Raw genomic sequence first — 20,301 nt, forward strand, 5'->3', positions numbered from 1 at the left:
GACAGCTTTGAATGCAGCCCAACACACATTTGTACACTTTCTTAAACAGTATGAAATTTTTTTGATTTTTTTTTTTTTTTTTTTTTTTTAAGCTCATCAGCTATATTAGTGAATTTTATGTGTGGCCCAAAACAATTCTTCCAGTGTGGCCCAGGGAAGCCAAAAGATTGGACACCTCTGCAATCACTCAGTTCCAACTCTGCAGACTAAAATGGATGATGAAATCGGATACTCTGCATTTCATTTATCTGTCAAATATTTTTTGAGCATTTTTTAAAACTGTGCATTACTGTCTTGACAGTATTTGCTGAAAGCTTAGGCTATGATGCTGCTAAATTTTGGTCATTTAAAACTATTACCACATCTATCAGATAATGTAAAAAATTTTGTTCAATCAGTAATTAAAATTTCTGGTATTTCTGATATTTATGGGTAGCAATTCAAGTTAGATTTGAAATCCAAAGAACTTCCAAAAATGGGCAGCGGGATCATCATTACAAAGAGACTTTTTTCTTTCTATTAAATATTTCTGGAATGGCTCCTATGTGCCAGGCACTATGCTAGTCATTAGGGAATATGATGATGCACATAATACATCATCACTCCTGTTCTCTTGGAGTTTACAGTCTAGTTGACATGTATGAAATATATATGATGACTTAAAAAGTATTTAAAATACACCTGTTTTTTACAGGTCCTCAATGTAGCTGCAGAAAAGATACACATAAATAAGTTAACATGTAATATGGGCCCTCAGTAAAATAGAGGGATGAAAAAAGGCTATGAAAATGAGGGGAAAATTGTAAAAATAATGTGAATCCATGTTTAAATTGTGTTTTTACTACATATAGTTGGCTCAAGCTATGAGTGTATATATGTGTAAATATAGTGTTTTTTTGTATATTTCACTATTGTATGCTATTTTTATAAAACAAGTTGCCACTGTTTTCTGTTGTAGACCAGCTGGTGGGAGTGACAAGTGGACAGCAACAGCTTGTGACTGTCTTTCATTGTACCTGACTGGAGCTGTAGCAACTATAATCTTACAGGTGGATAGTGAGGTAACAAGTTACAAGAGATATGTGCTGATGATCTCATTAGTGTTTCCATCAATTCCATTTGTTTTCTTTCTTGTAGAGAAAATAGCAGCCAACTATTTGGATTTTGTTACAAATTTTGTTGCTTTTATTTCTAAGTATAAGAGGCATATATCTTTTCAGACCACTTCAACAATATTCTTTGCTTTCTTTTTTCTAATTTAAATGTTTTATTACGTTAATGAGTAGAATTTTCTTTAATTCATTTTATTTTTACTATTTATGTGCTTTCTCCAGTTTTATACCTTTTTCCGTATGAAGCAGAATATATGTTTTGTAGTTCTTTCGCTTTTTGTAGGAGAAAAAAGGCACACCTTGGAAAATATATTTTGATTCTCTACAGAGAATACAAGAGAATAAAGAAACTTGTTAACTGATGTTGTATTCCTCACTTCCCAACTCCCCATTCTGTGACTGGAAAAAAGTTTCCAGTTTGATGTTTTTTCTTTAATTTCACCTTGACATTGAGGTCTTCCTGATGCGTTTCACAGAATAACTCTCTGTGCCACTCTCTTCCATGCTGTTTGCTTTTATTGAGATGGAGTTTCACTCTTGTGGCCCAGGCTGGAGTGCAATGGCGCAATCTCGGCTCACCGCAATCTCCGCCTCCCGGGTTCAGGGGATTCTCCTGCCTCAGCTTCCTGAGTAGCTGAGACTACAGGCATGTGCCACCACGCCTGGGTAATTCCATATTTTCTGTAAAGACGGGGTTTCTCCATGTTGGTCAGGCTGGTCTCAAACTCCCGACCTCAACTGATCCGCCTGCCTTGGCCTCTCGAAGTGCTGGGATTACAGGCATGAGCCACCGCACTCGGCCCAGTGCTATTTTTTGATGTGTTTGGATATCAAAATTACTCAGTTGGGAATATTTCTTGCTTAAATAAATGTAGAAGAAATGCCTGTGAAATGTACATTGTTTACATGAAGATTTCATTTTGGTGTTTCATATTTACTCTGCTCTTAAATCACTGCAGGAAAACAACACAACATGGCCATTACCTGTGAAAATTTTCTGCAGAGATGAAAAAGGAGAGCGTGTCGATGTTTCTAAATATTTGATTAAAAAGGGTTTGGCTTTGAGAGAAAGGAGGTATAGACTTTTTAAAAAAATTTTGACATCAGTTTGTGATGGATGCCTCTGAGTTGCATGTGCAAATCTCCTTACTTGTGCTTTCAAGTCTGAATTGCATCTTGTTTGCTCTTAAGGATTTATAAACTGACCCTGAGGAGCCAGCTCAGAAATAGATTCCTTCAGTATTGCTCATTTCATTATTCAGGCACATCAGTTCTTGCACACTTAAGCCCCTTTACTGACATACTTTTATTATTTCCCCTCACCTTTGACATTTACACTGTAAACCAAAGAAAAAGAACAATGTAGTGGATACCAGATCTGAGCCCTTTGGTATCCTTTGCTTAAACATAAATGTGTAGGCTTTATTTTAGAAATTCTGGTAGGTATATACCTACTGGATGTATTTGTATGAAATGTAAATGTATTTATATGAAACAGGATGAGTAACAAATAAGTAATTGAACAGTATTTATATTTAAAGATCCTTTCCGGTTCAGTGTTTGGAGTTTAAGTACCTTTGGTCCAGGGACAGGATCAGGATATGGTTGTGACCCTAGCTTAATCTTGTCTCTCTATTTCTTTCTTTCCTTTTTTTCTTTTTTTGAGACAGAGTCTTGCTCTGTTGCCCAGGCTAGAGTGCAGTGGCGTGATTTCGGCTCACTGCAAGCTCTGCCTCCTGGGTTCACACCATTCTCCTGCCTCAGCCTCCCAAATAGCTGGGTCTACAGGTGCTTGCCACCACGCCTGGCTGATTTTTTGTATTTTTAGTAGAGACAGGGTTTCACTGTGTTAGCCAGGATGGTCTTGATCTCTTGACCTCGTGATCCGCCCACCTCAGCCTCCCAAAGTGCTGGGATTACAGGCTTGAGCCACCACGCCAAGCCTCTATTCTCTCTCTTTCCAGAGACATAGAGGTATGTTGGAATTGGAGACACAAGTCCCAAGTAGCCACTTTGTACCATACGTGGCCAGATCACCATAGATGTGTTTGCCTTAACTTATATCTTACCTTATTCAGAACAAGGACCCCAGTCCTGATGAAATGGAAAGAGAATTTGAAGTCAGAAAGAAAGTGGGACATGAGGCTAGATATGGGAGATGCGGCCTGGGTTGCCCGGGCTTTGGCATACAACTAATTGCTTTGACTTTAGGCCAAAGCAATTCCTTGATAGAAGAAATGTTAGAATGGAAAATGCTAGGCAAGTTAATACTGCTGACATTGTCTGCTACCAGTTGTTACATTCTTTACTGTTTTTGTAGACTTAAACTACTAGCTATCTTAAGGCGGCGGTGGGTTGGGGGACTGGCGGGGTATTTGAGGAATTATGTGGCTGTTTCGTCAATACTTTGTTTCCCTTTATTGATTGATTTGTTGATTGATTGAGACAGAGTCTCGCTCTATTGCCAAGGCCTGAGTGCAGTGCTGTGATGTCAGCTTACTGCAACCTCTGCCTCCTGGGTTCAAGCGATTCTCACACCTCAGCCTCCCAAGTAGCTGGGATTACAGGCATGTGCCACCATGCCTGGCTAATTTTTGTATTTGTAGTAAAGACAGGGTTTCACCATGTTGGCCAGGCTGGTCTCGAACTCCTGACCTCAGGTGGTCTTCCCGCCTCAGCCTCCCAAAGTGCTGGGATTATAGGCGCAAGCCACCATGCCCGGCCTTTATTTCCTTTTAAAAGTACGGGAGATGAGAAGAAATAGAAACTTGCCATAATTCCCCTAAAACACAGTCAATATTAATATTTCCTTCTAAGGTTTTATTTTTTTGTACAATAGGGGTACCTATTTTTTTTTAATTGGAAGAGAATAATATAAAGTAGAAAAACTGAGTAAATATAGCATATTACCACTAACACCTAATATATGAATAGTACTTTATTGTTTTTTAAGAGACTCATGTTTTCTTTGTATTTATGGATGCTAATAGCTTACCAGATGTCTGTTCTATGTGTGGACTAAATTGATAAATTGAAATCATCTTAAAGGTGTTGTATCTTCTAGTAATATTGAATTCATTGTACAATACTTGAGATATACACACGAAATTTTAAGAGAGCATAGTCTGTAAATATAGAAATTTAAAACATTTACTTAAATTTTTATTGCTTTTTCTCATCAGTCTCATAATTTAAAGTAGTTTTAATTTTAACTTAAGTTATGCTAGTTTTTATGTAACAAATTAGAGCAAATATTTTCTTTCAATTTCATGTATATCTGAAGGATTCTTTTTATGTTGTTTTACCCAGAATTTTATATTTGCTCATGTTTAGATGTGTTCTTTTTTGGATGTTACAGAATTAATAAATTAGATAACAGCCATTCATTATCTGAGAAGTCTCTGGAAGTCCCCCTGGAACAAGAAGATTCAGTAGTTACTAACTGTATTAAAACTAACTTTGACCCTGACAAGAAAACTGCTGACATAATCAGTGAACAGAAAGTATCTGAATTTCAGGAGGAAATTCTAGAACCAAGAACCGCTAGAGGGTATAAACCACCAGCTATTCCTAACATGAAAGTATTTGAGGCAACAGTCAGCTGTGTTGGTGATGATGGAACTATATTTGTGGTACCTAAACTATCAGGTGAGACTTTGTATGTTATGTAGGCTCTAGAACGACAGGGATTGAAATACTGTGGGCAGCCTCTTTGAACGTTATTTTCACAAGGTTGTTAGGAGAACTAAGTGATTTCACACAATGCATGCAAAATGCTTTTAACACATAAAAATCATTTAGTGCAGTTTTTCATTATTCTAACATAGCAGTGTTGTTTAATTATAATTATGTGAGTGCTATTCTCAGTATAAGAAGAAAGGAATTTGGAATTTTCATTTCCCACTATTATGGCAGATTGAACAACTCTCCCAAATAAGTCAGATCAGATGCCAATTTTTTAAAAATTAACATTTACTGAGTTGGCATGAAAGTAAAGAACATACCAAGCTCCAAAACAAAGTGAAATCACACACTGGGAGGTAAGCATGTGCCAAAGAAGGCAATCACTCTAGAGTTGCTTCATAACTGTAGAACCTTGAGCAACTTTGATAACTACACGAAGTTAAAGAAAAAGGAAATAAAGGTCCAGGCCCTTTTACTCACAGTGGGAAATGTAGTAGGAATTCCTCACATGGAGATGGGATCCCAAAGGATGATGCCCACAGTGGGTCAATGTGCTGATCACATTAAAAATGACTAAAAGAGTTCAAATGAATTTTTTAAAGTTACTATAAAATGTTATTAATGTGAAAGAGTATAAAATGTATTATTTAAATAACAACATTAAGATGAGTAGCCATATACACATTGCCCATGATAAGAAGCAGCATCACCAGAACCTAAGCAGACTTGTGTGGCCCCACTTGGTCATGTCTCCTGTTTTGCCACCCACGATATAGCCACTTATCTGAATTTGCTAATTATCATTTCCTGTGTGCATCACTAAACAAATTTTTTAGGTTTTCCATCTTTCAAACTTTATGTAACCAGAACCAAAATGTACATATTCTTTTGTGACTTTTCATCAAATTGTTTGAGATTTGTCCACCTTGGTGCATCTCACTATATTTCATTCATTTTTTAATGAATTAATTCCTTTTTTAAATGAATTAACAGCATTTCCATGAATGATTATATCTCAGTATCTGTTCTATTGATGGACACGTATGTTTCTAGATTTTCTGTGATTACAAAAAATCCTACTGTGAACATTCTTGTACCTGTGTCTTGTTACACAGAGGCAAAATTTTTCTCGGGCACATAATCTAGTGAACAGAATTGTTGATCATTGGCCTGGCACGGTGGCTCATGTCTGTCATCCCAGCACTTTGGGAGGCCAAGGTGGGTGGATCACGAGGTCAGGAGTTTGAGACCAGCCTGGCCAACATGATGAAACCCCATCTCTACTAAAAATACAAAAATTAGCTGGGCGTGGTGGCACACACCTGTAATCCCAGCTACTCAGGAGGCTGAGGCAGGAGAATCACTTGAACCCGGGAGGCAGAGGTTGCAGTGAGCCCAGATCATGCCACTGCTTTCCAGCCTAGGCAATAGAGTGAGTGAGACTCCATTTTAAAAAAATGGTGGATCATTTCTAGGTAATGTCAAATTGTTTTTCAAAGTTGTTTGTAACAGTTTACACTCATCACCGCCAGTGCATGAAGAGTCTCATTACCCCACATCCTTGCTAACACTTAGTAAGGTCAGATTAAGTTCTACCAATCCTAGTGGATGTGAAATTGTCTCTCACTATGGCTTTAATAAATATTTCCTTCTTATGGGGTAGACATCATTTCTTGTATTTGAGTCATTTGTATTTCTGTGGTTTTGGAATGCCTGTCCATGTCTTCGCTTACTTTCCATTAAGTCATTGCTTTCTGATTCATAGTTCTTAATATATCCTGAATACTTACCCTTCTTGGTTTTTATGTGTTCCAGATATTTTCTCTCAGTTTCTTACTTGTCTTTTCAGTGTCTTTTGGGAGTTTCTGGATGAACAGAAGGTCTTAATGTAATTTTATCAATCTTCTTTGTTTTTTGGTTTTGTATCTCATTTTTTTTTTTTTTTTTTTTTTGAGACGGAGTCTGGCTCTGTTGCCCGGGCTGGAGTGCAGTGGCCGGATCTCAGCTCACTGCAAGCTCCGCCCCCCGGGTTTACGCCATTCTCCTGCCTCAGCCTCCCGAGTAGCTGGGACTACAGGCGCCGCCACCATGCCCGGCTAGGTTTTTTTTGTATTTTTTAGTAGAGATGGGGTTTCACCGTGTTCGCCAGGATGGTCTCGATCTCCTGACCTAGTGATCCGCCCGTCTCGGCCTCCCAAAGTGCTGGGATTACAGGCTTGAGCCACCGCGCCCGGCCTTGTATCTCATTTTAAATCCTTTCTTGGGCCAGGCACAGTGGTTCATGCCTATAATCCCAGCACTTTTGAGAGGCCTAGGTGGGTGGATCACAAGGTCAGGAGTTTCAAACCAGCCTGGCCAATATGATGAAACCCGGTCTCTACTAAAAATACAAAAATTGGCTGGGCGTGGTGGCGGGCACCTGTAGTCCCAGCTGCTCAGGAGGCTGAGGCAGAAGAATCGCTTGAACCCGGGAAGTGGAGGTTGCAGCTGTGAGCCGAGATTCCGCCACTGCACTCCAGCCTGGGTGACAGATCAATAGTCCATCTCAAAAAAAAAAAAATCCTTTCTTACTGTGATATCAGAAAGCTGTTTCATTATATGATCTTGTAAAAAATGTTTACGGTTTTAGTTTTTACATAATGTATGAGCTATCCTGGAATTGAGTTTTTGGTAGATACGAAAAAGAGATCCAGTTTTTTTAATAGGTTTAGTTAGTCCCAGCTCATCTGCTTAATACTCCACACATTCCCCACTGATCTGCAGTGCCAACTTGGTCAAAGATTAAGATTCCATATGTGTGTGAGTTGTTTCTGAATTTTCTGTTCTGTGTTAATGCTATTTATCCCTACACCAACACCAGTTTTTTCCTGAATATAGCCTATACTACTTTTACTATGTATACAAGTTACTTTGTTGTATATCCTGTAACGCTTGAAATCCACTGGATTTCTTGTTCTTCTTTAGGTGCATCTTGGCTCCTTAAATCGTGTGTTTTCTTCACTATACCCTGTTGTTTCTGTGGGACACACTGTGTGCAGAGTGTTGCAAGGTCACAAAGCAAAGGCAAAGTTAGGCTAGAGATGAGGAAGGGTAACTTTTTTGAGAAACGCTGCAAACCCCATGGCTTTGGAAATATAGATAGATATGGACAGGAAAAAAACACTGGAAGACGTTTTTAGAGTTAGGAGCTTTAGGGAAAGAACTTGTACAGAGGTAGGCATAGATAAGACAAAGGGGTTCAGCCTGGCTGGAAGAATAGAAGTAATGAAGTTTGGTAAGAATAAGGGAGTTAGGTATATGATGAAGTAGTTGTGTTTTTAGCATCATGATATATGAGGGCTGCCACTCAGTATTTTACTCTTTCCTCCATGATTTCAGTATTTTTGTGCATCTGTAAACCTTGGGATCCTTGAGAATATAAAAATCCTGGAGCCCCATTTTTTTGTATACCTGAGAGTGGCAATGGCACATGTGGTTGGCAGAATTTAGAACTTAGGCCACCAGTGATGATATAGACATCCTCAGTACTCTCCCATCATGGAAGAGAAGCAACATGAAACCAGCTTTATAGGCTGCTAAAATGACTGTTAGATCAGGACTAGCATAAATTAACCTGCTTTCCACCATTGTGTCTCCCTTATTTTCCTCACCTTGGGACTAAGATGCTGGAGATGTGGGTAGAGGGTTTCCAGATTTGTAAGACCTGTCACTTAGACAAGTTTGGAGGCTCTCTATGAAAACAGAATGCAGGCTGGGTGCGGTGGCTCACACCTGTAATCTCAGCACTTTAGGTCAAGGCGGGAAGATTGCCTAAGCCCAGGAGTTCGCGACCAGGCTGGGCAACATGGTGAGACCCCATCACTACAAAACATGCAAAAATGAGTTGGGCATGGTGGTGCATGCCTTGGGTCTCAGCTACTCAGGAAACCGAGGTAGGAGGATTGCTTGAGCCCAGGAGGTCAAGGCTGTAGTGAGCTGCGTTCATGCCACTGAACTCCAGCCCGGGCAGCAGAGTGACACCTTGTCTCATTTTCTAAAAATAAAATAAATACAGAAGTTTATATTTCTTGAGAATGAGAAAAGAAATCACAACAAATGACTGGAACTTTAGGAACCTTTGAGAATATTCAGGTCCCTCCTGAGATTTTTAGGCTTGTGTGCAAATGCTTCCTGACTATAACCTGGGCCCATCGGAGTAGTTGATAACTATAGCACTCGTAGGGCTTAGTGTCATTAGCTCCTAGTTAGTACCTGTGGATAAGGGTATGGTAGCTGTGAATTTACTGAAAATTTTCTCTCATTTGTTGATCTCCTAAATACATTTTTAAATTTGAAAGACAGAATAAAATGGGTACAATTGGCTGTTCTAGAAAAAATAACGTTTGAGACCTGTAGTAATAGTACTTAACCCAGGAACTTTGCTTGACATGTATAAATAGTCATTGTTCAAACTAGTAGCCTGTTATCTGCCAGGCAGTGTGCTGGATGCTTTACATCTAATCTTCCTGCAGTGCTTGATGATGCTGACAGGTACTGTTATTCCCGGAAGATGCTGTTACGCCCAGAATAGGTGGTGTTATTTTGGAAGGATAAACTGAGGCTTATTGGAGGTAAGGGAACTAACCACCCAAGATCACACAACTGAAGCCGTAAGATTGGAATGCTGACTGACTCCAGAGCTTGCCTTCTGTGGTATCCGTTATGGATATATGTGGAAATCATGGGCCAATTAGCAATAAAAGCAAAATTGGAATTTTAATTTGTATCCCCATCATTATACTGTATCTGAGCATCAAGTAATATATAACCTGTGTTCTGTTTTACTTAGGGCTGTCAAACTGACCCTATTTTGAATTGGTAGTACTTTCGTATTAGGCTAGCTGGTATGTATTTAGAGCTCCTTATGATGTTTGTACTCTCAAAATATAAGCAAAGATCATAATATTGTTTATATGCTATTACTAGTATGTTTTAAAACGCATACAGATTTTTACCAAAGTTCTGTTTTGGAGACTGATTTTTAACTGTACTACTGAAGAGATGAAGTCATTAAATTGACAAATGATAGGGAATTTTCCTTAATGCTTTCTATCCTTAATACTTTTTTTCAGAATTTGAGCTAATCAAAATGACAAATGAAATTCAAAGTAATTTAAAATGCCTTGGTCTTTTGGAGCCTTATTTCTGGAAAAAAGGAGAAGCATGTGCAGTAAGAGGATCCGATACTCTGTGGTATCGTGGCAAGGTGATGGAGGTTGTAGGTGGCGCCGTCCGAGTGAGTCTCATGTTCTTTCATGACTATTCTAAGGTTAAATGCTGTAGCATTAAATAGTCTTTTGCATTTGAACACAAGAAAATTGGATTAAAACATCTTTTGATGAAAATCATGTAGGAACATCAGTTATGTTATACTTTTGTTTGTAATAATTTTTTGTGTTATTTGCAAATATATTTAGTAACCTGAATAAGCAAAAAATAGGGAGGGATTTGATCATTGGTTAATGGATGGACCACTGAGTTACAATTGGTAGCCCTGTTTCCACACATAGTGTTAAGTGAAAGAGTGTTTTCCAGTATGTTAAATATCTCACTAGCAAATTTGTTTATGGCCCAGTTAGTTTTTCAGAATAACGACTAATTTACCTTTCCAGAATAATGAGATAACTAACACTCAGGTTTCATTCAAAATCTTCAAAAATAGCTATATCCTTTGAAAGATATGTGTGCGTGTGTGTGTGTGTATATATACACGTGTGTGTGTGTGTGTGTGTGGAAAACTTTAGTTTCAATTGGAGTGAGGGGAGGAAAAGCTTAAGTGAAAAAGTGTTTTGTTTCCACCTGGACAGGAGTTTATTTTCTGTTTGATGATGATACCTAATGATTACATAGCACTTCAGGTTTTTTAGCTTCCTTCACCTATATGCATTTGTATTTTATAATTTGTTTACACTTATCCTAGACATAGATTATTATTCCCATTTTACTAAAAAGAAAATTGAAATTTAGGTTCAGTGACCTGCCAGGGTCACTGGGTAGTAATGCTAGAGTTAATATCCAAGCATCTGATTCCTGAACTTCTGATTCTAAGTCTTACGCTTTTTCTATTGAACTACAAACTTTTAATGGTTTTCATAGAAGTAAAATAGTTTCAAATTTGGGGTGAGTACTTAAACATCTGGATAGTTACAGGGGTTATCCGAGCAACTTGAATGTATGTGCCAAGTGACATACATTCACCTATACATACATTTGAGTTGCTCACATAACCCCTGACCTTTTTTTCTTTACAAAGGTAAAATGAAATTCAGTATTCATCAAGTTATCATACTTCATGAACTTTACATTTGTAGAATCAAAATAAATAAGATGGTGAACTTTTATAAAAACTCTCCTGCTGTCCAAATACCTGTTTATTTTAACTTACTTAAAAGAACTTTGATAGTTTAATCATCACCTTTTATTTTTTTCATGTGGTCACTTTACATTTTTAGTATGCACAATGGATTTTTCATTTCTTAACCTGGTATCTTTTAAAGTTTATCCTGTAATTCACATTAAGAAATAAACATCTCATGAAACCATACCTTAATTATCTGTGAGGTATTCAGACATTTTTGTTTAATTCTATTTTATTTTTTAATGGTAATTGCCAAGCAAATCCAATTAAACAGTCATATGTTCATTTCCTTATGTTGGGACAGAAGAAATAGTTTATTGGCATTCCTTATTCCTAAGACATTTTAGAAATTGAATTATCAAAATTAAAGCATTTCAAAAAGGGATTGTTCTTGAGGAATTTGTAAATCCAATAAAACCCAGTTTTTTTCAAAAAAAGTCTGATGGGTTATGTATAAGAAAACCTTTTTTACCATGAGGTTTGATGCACTATCGGAAGAGGGAGTAAATACAGTATTGCTTTTTTTTCCTGGGAATTTTAAAAATCCATATTTTGAACTTCTCATGATGTCTTTTATTTTTTTTGAAACAAGTTCTTTCTCTGTCACCAGGCTTAGAGTGCAGTGGCACAGTCACAGCTCATTGTAGCCTTGACCTCCCGGGCTTAGGCAATCCTCCCACCTCAGCATCCTGAGTAGCCGGGACTACAGGCCCACACCACCACAGCCAGCTGATTTTGGTATTTTTGGTAGAGATGGGGTCTTGCCATGTTCCCAAGGCTAGTCTCAAACTCTTGGGCTCAAGCAATCCACCTACCTCTGGCTCCCAAAGTGCTGGGATTACAGGCATGAGCCACCAAGCCTGGCCTATCTTTTTACTTTTTTTTCAAATAACAGGAAATTCCCTTTGTCCCCTAGCTTTTAACAATAAATTTTAACTGTGAATTTTATTTGGCCTGTTTCAGGTACAATATTTAGATCATGGATTCACTGAAAAGATTCCACAGTGCCATCTTTACCCTATTTTGCTGTATCCTGATATACCCCAGTTCTGTATTCCTTGTCAGCTCCATAATACCACACCTGTGAGTACATAATAATTTGTGGGATGATTAATTTTAAATATTAGTTTTTACTAATTTTTTTTAGAAATATTTAGAATGTAAAATGAAATTTCAGTTGTAACAAAAAAGTAATACAACACCAACAAGTAAATTGCTAAGACAGCTAAACAGCCTTTATGAAGACAGTTACAAAATTAAACTGAAGGCTGTAAAACATGTGAATAAATGAAGAGATATGTTCGTAAGTGGGAAGGTATAAGATTGCAAAAGTTTATTTTTTTATCAAATGAAATTACAACAAACTTGAAGCTGGAGATCAGATAAAAGAGTGCCTTATTCTGTTTTGCTGCGTAACAAATTAAGCTGAGACATAGTGGTCTAAAACAACAATAAACTTTCATTATCTCATACCGTTTCTGTGGTTCAGGGATTAGGAGTGGCTTAGCTGGGTTTTTTTGACAGAGGATCTGTATTAGTCCATTTTCACACTGCTGTAAAGATACTACGTAGCTAAACCTGGGTAATTTATGAAGAAAAGAGGGTTAATTGACTCACAGTTCTCCGTGGTTGATGAGGCATTAGGAAACTTAGACAGTTGTTGTGGAAGGTGAAGGAGAAGCACATACCTTCTTCACAAGGTTGCAGGAGAAAAAGAGATTGAAGGGGAAACTGCCAAACTCTTTCAAAACCGTAGCTCTGTGAGAACTCAGTCAGCATGGGGGAAACTGCCTCATGATCCAGTCCCCTCCCACCAGGTTCCTCTCTCAACACATGGGGATCACAGTTCAAGATAAGATTTGGGTGGGGACACAGCCAAACCGTATCATGGTCCCTTCTGATACTGCCATCAAGATGTCCACCATAAGTGTAGTCACCTGAAGGATCAGCTGGGGACAGAGGGTCCACTTGAGATGGTTGATGCACATTGCTTTGGCAGGAAGCCTCACTTCCTTTCCATGTGAACCTCTCAGCGCATAAAAACGTAACAATCACTATTCCTTAATGAATACACACTGCAGGTCTTGTATAAGCACTGCATTGGCATATTGGTCTTTTAAAAAAGTTTTACATGTAATATTTTTAAATGTAGGATGTGTGTGTGTTTTCTCACCTCTGGCTGAACAGGTTTATATTTTTAAAGCATAAAATGAGTACTCAAATTATTCATTTTTAAATGTTTTTATCATGTACCTATGATATTCTCTGAGAACTGCTTGTGTATTTTGTACTACTCTCCGATATTATTTGTTTATGGCTACTTTTGTATATCTTAATTTGCTTCCTGATCTTATTTTATGAAAGCATAAAAGAATCTGAGTTTATTAATCCCAAATAGGTTGGGAATGTCTGGCAACCAGATGCAATAGAAGTTCTTCAACAACTGCTTTCAAAGAGAGAGGTGGACATTCACATCATGGTAATTTAAAGTATATATAGGTGGTATAAATTATTTGCCATAAAATATTATAATTAACATAATTTGAGGGATATTTTTGATAAGCAATGGTATATACCTTCTTATGGTGAATTACTTGTTAGCATAAAAGAAACTACCAGTTTGGTTCCTAGGCTTGCTTTAAATAAGCCTGATTTTGAACAAGCTCCTGAGAACTTTCATAACCATTAAAGTCACTAATATGAAAGATTCTTTGTTAACAGCTTGTTTTGTTACAGGGAGCAGTATTAAATTGTTGGGCATGTTTATATGTAGCAGTTTCCAAGATGGTGCGGAACACTCAGCACTGTCTTAGGTACAGGCAGTTCAGGGAGTCTATCACGATCTGTGTCCTCAAAGCACATATCTGGTTAGTGCAACAAGACAAAAACCTAGAACATTTGCACTACAAAGTAACATGCCAAGAGCCAAGTGATTGGTTAAAAAAAAAAAAAATTGGTAAATGTAATAGGAATTTAGAGATTGTGAGAATTGAGGTAGCCCTTAAAGATAGTAATGTTCTCCTGACTGGGGAAATGAAATGCACAAAGGTACAGAGAGACGTTTTAGGGAAAGGGTATAACTGTTTGACTCGAATAGTGGAGGTTTTGTGAGGAGTAGTGGTAGTGAAGAGCATTCAGGAGAGGTAGGGGCCAGTTGGCGAGGTTGGTAGGGACAGCCTCAGTGGAGGTTTCTGAGCAGTGAGGTAATGAGATCAACCTGCAGCTGCTATGTTTGCAGGACCCGAGTGGGAAGATATATGGTAAGGAAAGTATTTCTGTATTAAAGGATGATGACAGAGTGATAAAAACCTAAAGGAGGCACAGACTCACTTAAATAAGAAAGTAGCTTTTGTTAGTACTGAGAGTCCCTCCCTGGTTACTTAGTCTCCATGGCAAGTCGCTGAAATATGGTAGAGATTGAAATTTTTAGTTTGTCTAGACAGCTTTCATTGCTGTTTCGCTTGACACAGAAGAACAGCTTGTGGTATAGCAAAGGCTGCCAGGTGTCTCAGAGACCATGAATGTGCATTCTACACAACCCAACTGACAGCAGGCCTTGCCCAGACTCACTCCTCTCACTTGTACACAAAGGGAGATGCTGACCGAGGGCCTCTTAGGTGCTAGCCTCTGCTGTAGGTCTGGACACACAGCTGGGGGGCTCAGCAGTAAGAAATCTGTGCCTTTCTAAAGCTTCCATTTCAGTGGTGGGAAAGAGAAAATAAACTATGAGGAATATTAGATAGTGATGGGTGCTAAGAGAAAAAAAACAAAGCAGGAAAGGCTGATAGGAATGGCGTGGCTAGGGAGGAGGTTCCACTTTAAACATGCATCTGGGAAGATGTCACTGCAAAGGTAACATTTGAGTCAAGACCCTAAAATGGTTAGAGGACAGACCACATGGGTGCAGGGAGAAGAGTGCTGAGGCAGGAGCAGGGCTAGGCAGGAGGGGACTGCATTGGCAGAAGACTGAATGATAAGAAGAGATAGGACAAGATCTGCTGGGAGGCAGCAACCATAATTCAGTGAGGAGCAGTAAAACAGTGAGGAGCAGTGAGTTTGGACAAAGGTGGTATCAGTGGAAATGAAGAGAATTGCTGTGGGTCAGCTTATCAGTTAGGGACACATTCAGTACCCAGTAGACTGTTCCGAGTCCCGCCAATTTTGGATTTTTAAATGAAACTTTATTTCTCCACCTCTGAACGTAACCTTTTCTTTCTCTTTCTACGTAGTGTAATTTGTTAGTATCATCTAAAGGCGATGTATTTGGGAATTGGGATTATATATAACTTAGTTATTTTGTGGTGAATAACTAGAAAACTCTATGGACTTGTAAGTGTATGTCACATAAACCAAAGTAGTAGTATTACTCCCTTATAGCATGTCAAAATACCAGGAAGAAAATTCTATGAAATGAGTCACTAGCCAAACTGTCTAGTTAATACTGTTATATTGTCAGAAGCTAAATTTAATATTTGCTGACTATAAAAATGTCATCAAATGGAGTTTATTTTTATAATAATAACCTTTATTGAACTTTAAATAGGAATTACCTAAAAATCCGTGGGAGAAATTGTCTATTCACCTCTATTTTGATGGAATGTCACTTTCTTATTTTATGGCATACTATAAATACTGTACTTCTGAACATACTGAGGAGATGTTGAAAGAAGTAAGTGAACTATTTTTCTATAAAAATCTAAAGTGTAGAACAGACTAGTTAAAATGTCACATTTTGTCTTACACTATGTCTTAAATATGATTCTACATATCTGATCTATTAAGAGAGTCTAGAGGACTTACACATTTTTGCTGAGAAAGATAAATAAGACTGTGTCATGCTTTATAAGTGTCCTGTAAAAGACTTTAATTACATTAAGATTCAATCAGTGTTTCTGTACCTTCAAACCTAGCGTGATGCCCATGCTATTAAGTGTTGTTTGAATGTAGGGATGCACGTTCTAAAATCTCTATAGAATTCAATACCAGAAGAGGGCTCTTGCTCCAGGTCAAATATTTTTTCCTTTTACTTGACACAAAAGCCATGTATTACAAAATTTCTCTCATTTGCCTTCTCACAGGAAACCCAGAGGCACATTTTGAACTTAGCTTCCATTACTGGCTCATTCCTTGCCTGGTGCTTCTGTGGTTTAGTGCTTTAAAAACTATAGCCTGTTACAAGATATGGTTTCACATTTCAAGCTGCTATAAATCTTTTATAGGAATAGATTATGCATCATTATATTTTATATCACAAGATATTTTTATTTCTAGAGTTGCAGTCTACTTTTTAGACTTTTTAATATTCATTTTGGTGATAGTACACAACCAAACATTGTTCCATGGATAAAGAAAACTACTTTCTTCTCTCAAATAGAAATTGTGCTATAACTTTGTACCTGTAATCCTCACTGCCAGCTTTTTCTTTAAAGCAGAGGTGTGGTTGTGGGTGAGTGGGGGTGTGTGTGTGTGTGTGTGTGTAAAAGAGGTTCCGTCCGTTATTAAACAAGTTTTATAAAGATTACTTAGTCTTTCTGTTCTAGTTGTACTATTCACTGTGAACATTTTAAAGGGAAAGGTAAGACCTCCCACTCTTACAATAAATGAATTAGCATTGACATACATGTGTTAACATACATTTGAAGTTTCTGATTGTTGAAAACTTAAGATGGTGAGATTATTCAGAACATTAGATTTTCCTGTAATTGATCTGAAATTAACAAATGAATACCAACAAGAAAATGCACCCAGTTTTTGTGGGGATGAAATACGGAAAGTACCTTAAAACAATACAGCTAAAGGTGATTTTACTCAATACTATATTATTTCAGAAACCAAGATCAGATCATGATAGAAAGTATGAAGAGGAACAGTGGGAAATAAGGTTTGAGGTAAGTAACAATCCAAGTATTTTGGAAACTTTGGACACTTCATTAATACAAAGGATCTGATACAGGACAGAAAGAGCTTTCTTTTATAACGTTTTATTGAAATATTATTGATGTATCATAGAATTTACCTATTGAATATACAGTTCAGTGGTGTTCAATATTGTTCACTGTTTTGTAACCATCACCGCTATCTATTTCCAGAACATTTTACACCCCCCAAAAGAAGCCCTGTACCAGCTGCAGTCATTCTGCATTCTTCCTTCCCTAACTTCACGACTTCTGTCCCTATGGATTTGCTTATCCTGTACATTTCATATAAATGGAATCGTATAATATGTGGTCCTTTGTCACTGGCTTTTCACTTAGCATAACGTTTTCAAGGTTCATCCATGTTGTGTGTAACAGTGCTTCACTCCTTATTGCTGAATCACATTCCACTGGATGGATATGTTTTGTTTACCCTTCATCTGTGGGTGGACACTGGATTGTTTCCGCCTTATGGTGATTGCGAGTAATGCTACTGTCTGATCAGGTACAAGTTTTTATGTAGACATTTGTTTTCCCTTCATTAGGGTATACACCTAGTAGTGGAATTACTGAGTCTATGGTAACTATGTTTAACATTCTAAAGATCTCCAAGACTGTTTTCCAAAGTGGCAGCATCATTTTACATGCATGCCAGTAGGGTGTGTGTAAGGACCCCCTTTTTTCCACTTCCTCACCAAATTACTACTTGTAATCTGTTTTTCTAGCCATTTTAGGATAGGCGTGAAGTGGCATATCATTGTCGACTTGATATGCTTGTCCTGGTGATTAGTATTGTTGAGCGTCTTTTCATGTACCTATTGGCCATTTATAAATATATATATATATATATTTTTTTTTTTTTGAGAAATCCCTTCAAATCAGTTCCCCATTTTTATTTGGGTTATTTATCTTTTCATTGTTGAGCTCTAACAGTTCTTTATAATTATGCATGCAAGTACCTTATCAAATATATGATTGCAAATATTTTCTTTTATTCTGTGGGTTGTCTTTTCACATTAACGGATTTGAGAGAGTCTTGCTCCATTGCCCAGGCTGGTGTTGAACTCCGGGCCTCAAGCAGCCCTCCTGCCTTTTTGCAGAGTAGCTGGAACTAAAGGCATGGACCCCCACACCCAGCTTTCTTTTCACTTTTTTGATAGTGTCCTTTCAAGTACCAAAGTTTTTAATTTTGATGAAGTCCAGTTTATCTGTTTGTTTTCTTTTATCACTTGGACTTTTTTTGTGCAGGAAGAGTTTACTTAAGTAAACCTTTGTAATTTATGAAAATAACATAACCTTATTGTAAATTGCCTATTACTTACTTAAAAAGTTCAACAAATTTCAACAGTGGCTGATCACTTTTTGCTGAATTTTCCTAGGTTCAAACTTTTTTTTGTTTTGTCTACCAGTTTGAAAACATTAAATAGTAATAAATTAACCTACAAATTTGAATATGATGGTTTTACTTAAGATAATTACCTTATTCTTGAAGAATAAGAACTTTTTATGAAGATATTGTGCCGGGCGCGGTGGCTCACGCCTGTAATCCCAGCACTTTGGGAAGCTGAGGCAGGTGGATCACAAGGTCCAGAGATCAAGACTATCCTGGCTAACATGGTAAAACCCTGTCTCTACTAAAAAAAAAAAAAAATACAAAAAAATTAGCTGGGCGTGGTGGCAGGCACGTGTAGTCCCAGCTACTCAGGAGGCTGAGGCAGGAGAATGGCGTGAACCCAGGAGGCAGAGCTTGCAGTAAGCTGAGATCGCACCGTTGCACTCCAGCCTGGGTGACAGAGTGAGATTCAGTCTCAATAAATAAATAAATAAATAAATATATTGCTTGTATTTGCAGAAAAACATGCACCACATTTTTATACACATTTGCTTTTAACAGTTACTAGGTGCCATGGTCGTCTTGGGAATCACATAACTGTAGTATTCCTTATGCTTTCATGGGGCTTAAGAGAAAGCCCACCATTCTGATGATTTTAACTTAAATTTTCTTTTAGCATTTCATGTATTATTTTAGTTTTTATTAGAAAGTACTTAAATACTGCAAAAATGTATAAAAGGAAGAGGGATCTGTTCCTCATTCTGCACCTCAAACACCGCAGCCCTCATTGGTGGCAGTTACTATTAACTATTCTTCTAGAATTGTATGTGTATGTGTAGATAATATGCATATCAATAAACATACATGCATTTTTTTGCACAAAACGCTTTAGAATTAGAGGACAAAAGAATACTAAAGATCTTTGATTGTCATCACATTTTGGTCCTACTGTAACAAAATCATTTTATGGTGTTCAGTATTTAAGAGAGCTTGCTTTCTGCTAATTGAAAACTAAATTGGCACCGTCATGAATTTTTATAATGTAATAGATTTTCATCCTCATTCTGAAATTTGAATTTTTCTGTGGTGTTTTAGGAATTGCTTTCGTCTGAAACAGACACTCCTCTTTTACCACCATATTTGTCTTCATCTCTGCCTTCCCCAGGAGAACTCTGTGCTGTTCAAGTCAAGCACGTTGTCTCACCTAATGAAGTATGTGATCTAAATGATTAGTTGGTGATTAAAAACATAACAATCTATCTTGGTCTTAAACACCAGAAGTGACTCTTCACTTCTCTATCTTCCTGATTTCAAATGTTGCAAATTCGTGATCTCTAGTTTGCCCCACCCTATAATACCCTCTTCAGATATTTGTTAATATTTAAGGCAAGTGTTTTTTAAGGACCTACTGGGTTCCCAGTGTTATGCTGCTTTATTCAATGTTATGCTTATATCCGATATTTAGATTTTTAAGGTGGAACCGTTTCTATCTATGAAATCTTTTTTTTTTTTTTTTTTTTTTTTTTTGAGACGGAGTCTCGCTCTGTCGCCCAGGCTGGAGTGCAGTGGCGCGATCTCGGCTCACTGCAAGCTCCGCCTCCCGGGTTCCCGCCATTCTCCTGCCTCAGCCTCCCGAGTAGCTGGGACTACAGGCGCCCACAACCGCGCCCGGCTAATTTTTTGTATTTTTAGTAGAGACGGGGTTTCACCATGGTCTCGATCTCCTGACCTTGTGATCCGCCCACCTTGGCCTCCCAAAGTGCTGGGATTACAGGCGTGAGCCACCACGCCCGGCCTATCTATGAAATCTTAAACATCTTGCTTTCCTTCCTCTTCCCGCATTGAACTCTTCCACTTAAC

At 37.8% G+C, this 20,301-nt stretch overlaps 1 protein-coding gene across 5 annotated transcripts in view; it reads left to right on the forward strand.

The window, feature by feature from the left end:
- Window positions 1-20,301, forward strand: part of RNF17 (ring finger protein 17) — a 112,636-nt gene that overhangs the window by 81,517 nt on the left and 10,818 nt on the right. For 4 of the 5 annotated variants that reach the window (XM_050765914.1, XM_050765916.1, XM_050765917.1 and 1 more), the window contains 9 exons: window positions 959-1,061; window positions 2,072-2,187; window positions 4,471-4,760; window positions 9,908-10,071; window positions 12,157-12,276; window positions 13,592-13,672; window positions 15,737-15,862; window positions 17,022-17,081; window positions 19,537-19,653. In XM_050765914.1, the coding sequence (XP_050621871.1) occupies window positions 959-1,061; window positions 2,072-2,187; window positions 4,471-4,760; window positions 9,908-10,071; window positions 12,157-12,276; window positions 13,592-13,672; window positions 15,737-15,862; window positions 17,022-17,081; window positions 19,537-19,653 (1,177 nt within the window). The remainder of the gene's footprint in view (window positions 1-958; window positions 1,062-2,071; window positions 2,188-4,470; window positions 4,761-9,907; window positions 10,072-12,156; window positions 12,277-13,591; window positions 13,673-15,736; window positions 15,863-17,021; window positions 17,082-19,536; window positions 19,654-20,301) is intronic. The other variant, XM_050765915.1, reaches the window with a different exon arrangement.

This window comes from Macaca thibetana, chromosome 17 (genome assembly GCF_024542745.1).
Source record: "Macaca thibetana thibetana isolate TM-01 chromosome 17, ASM2454274v1, whole genome shotgun sequence".
Classification (NCBI taxonomy): Eukaryota; Metazoa; Chordata; class Mammalia; order Primates; family Cercopithecidae; genus Macaca; species Macaca thibetana.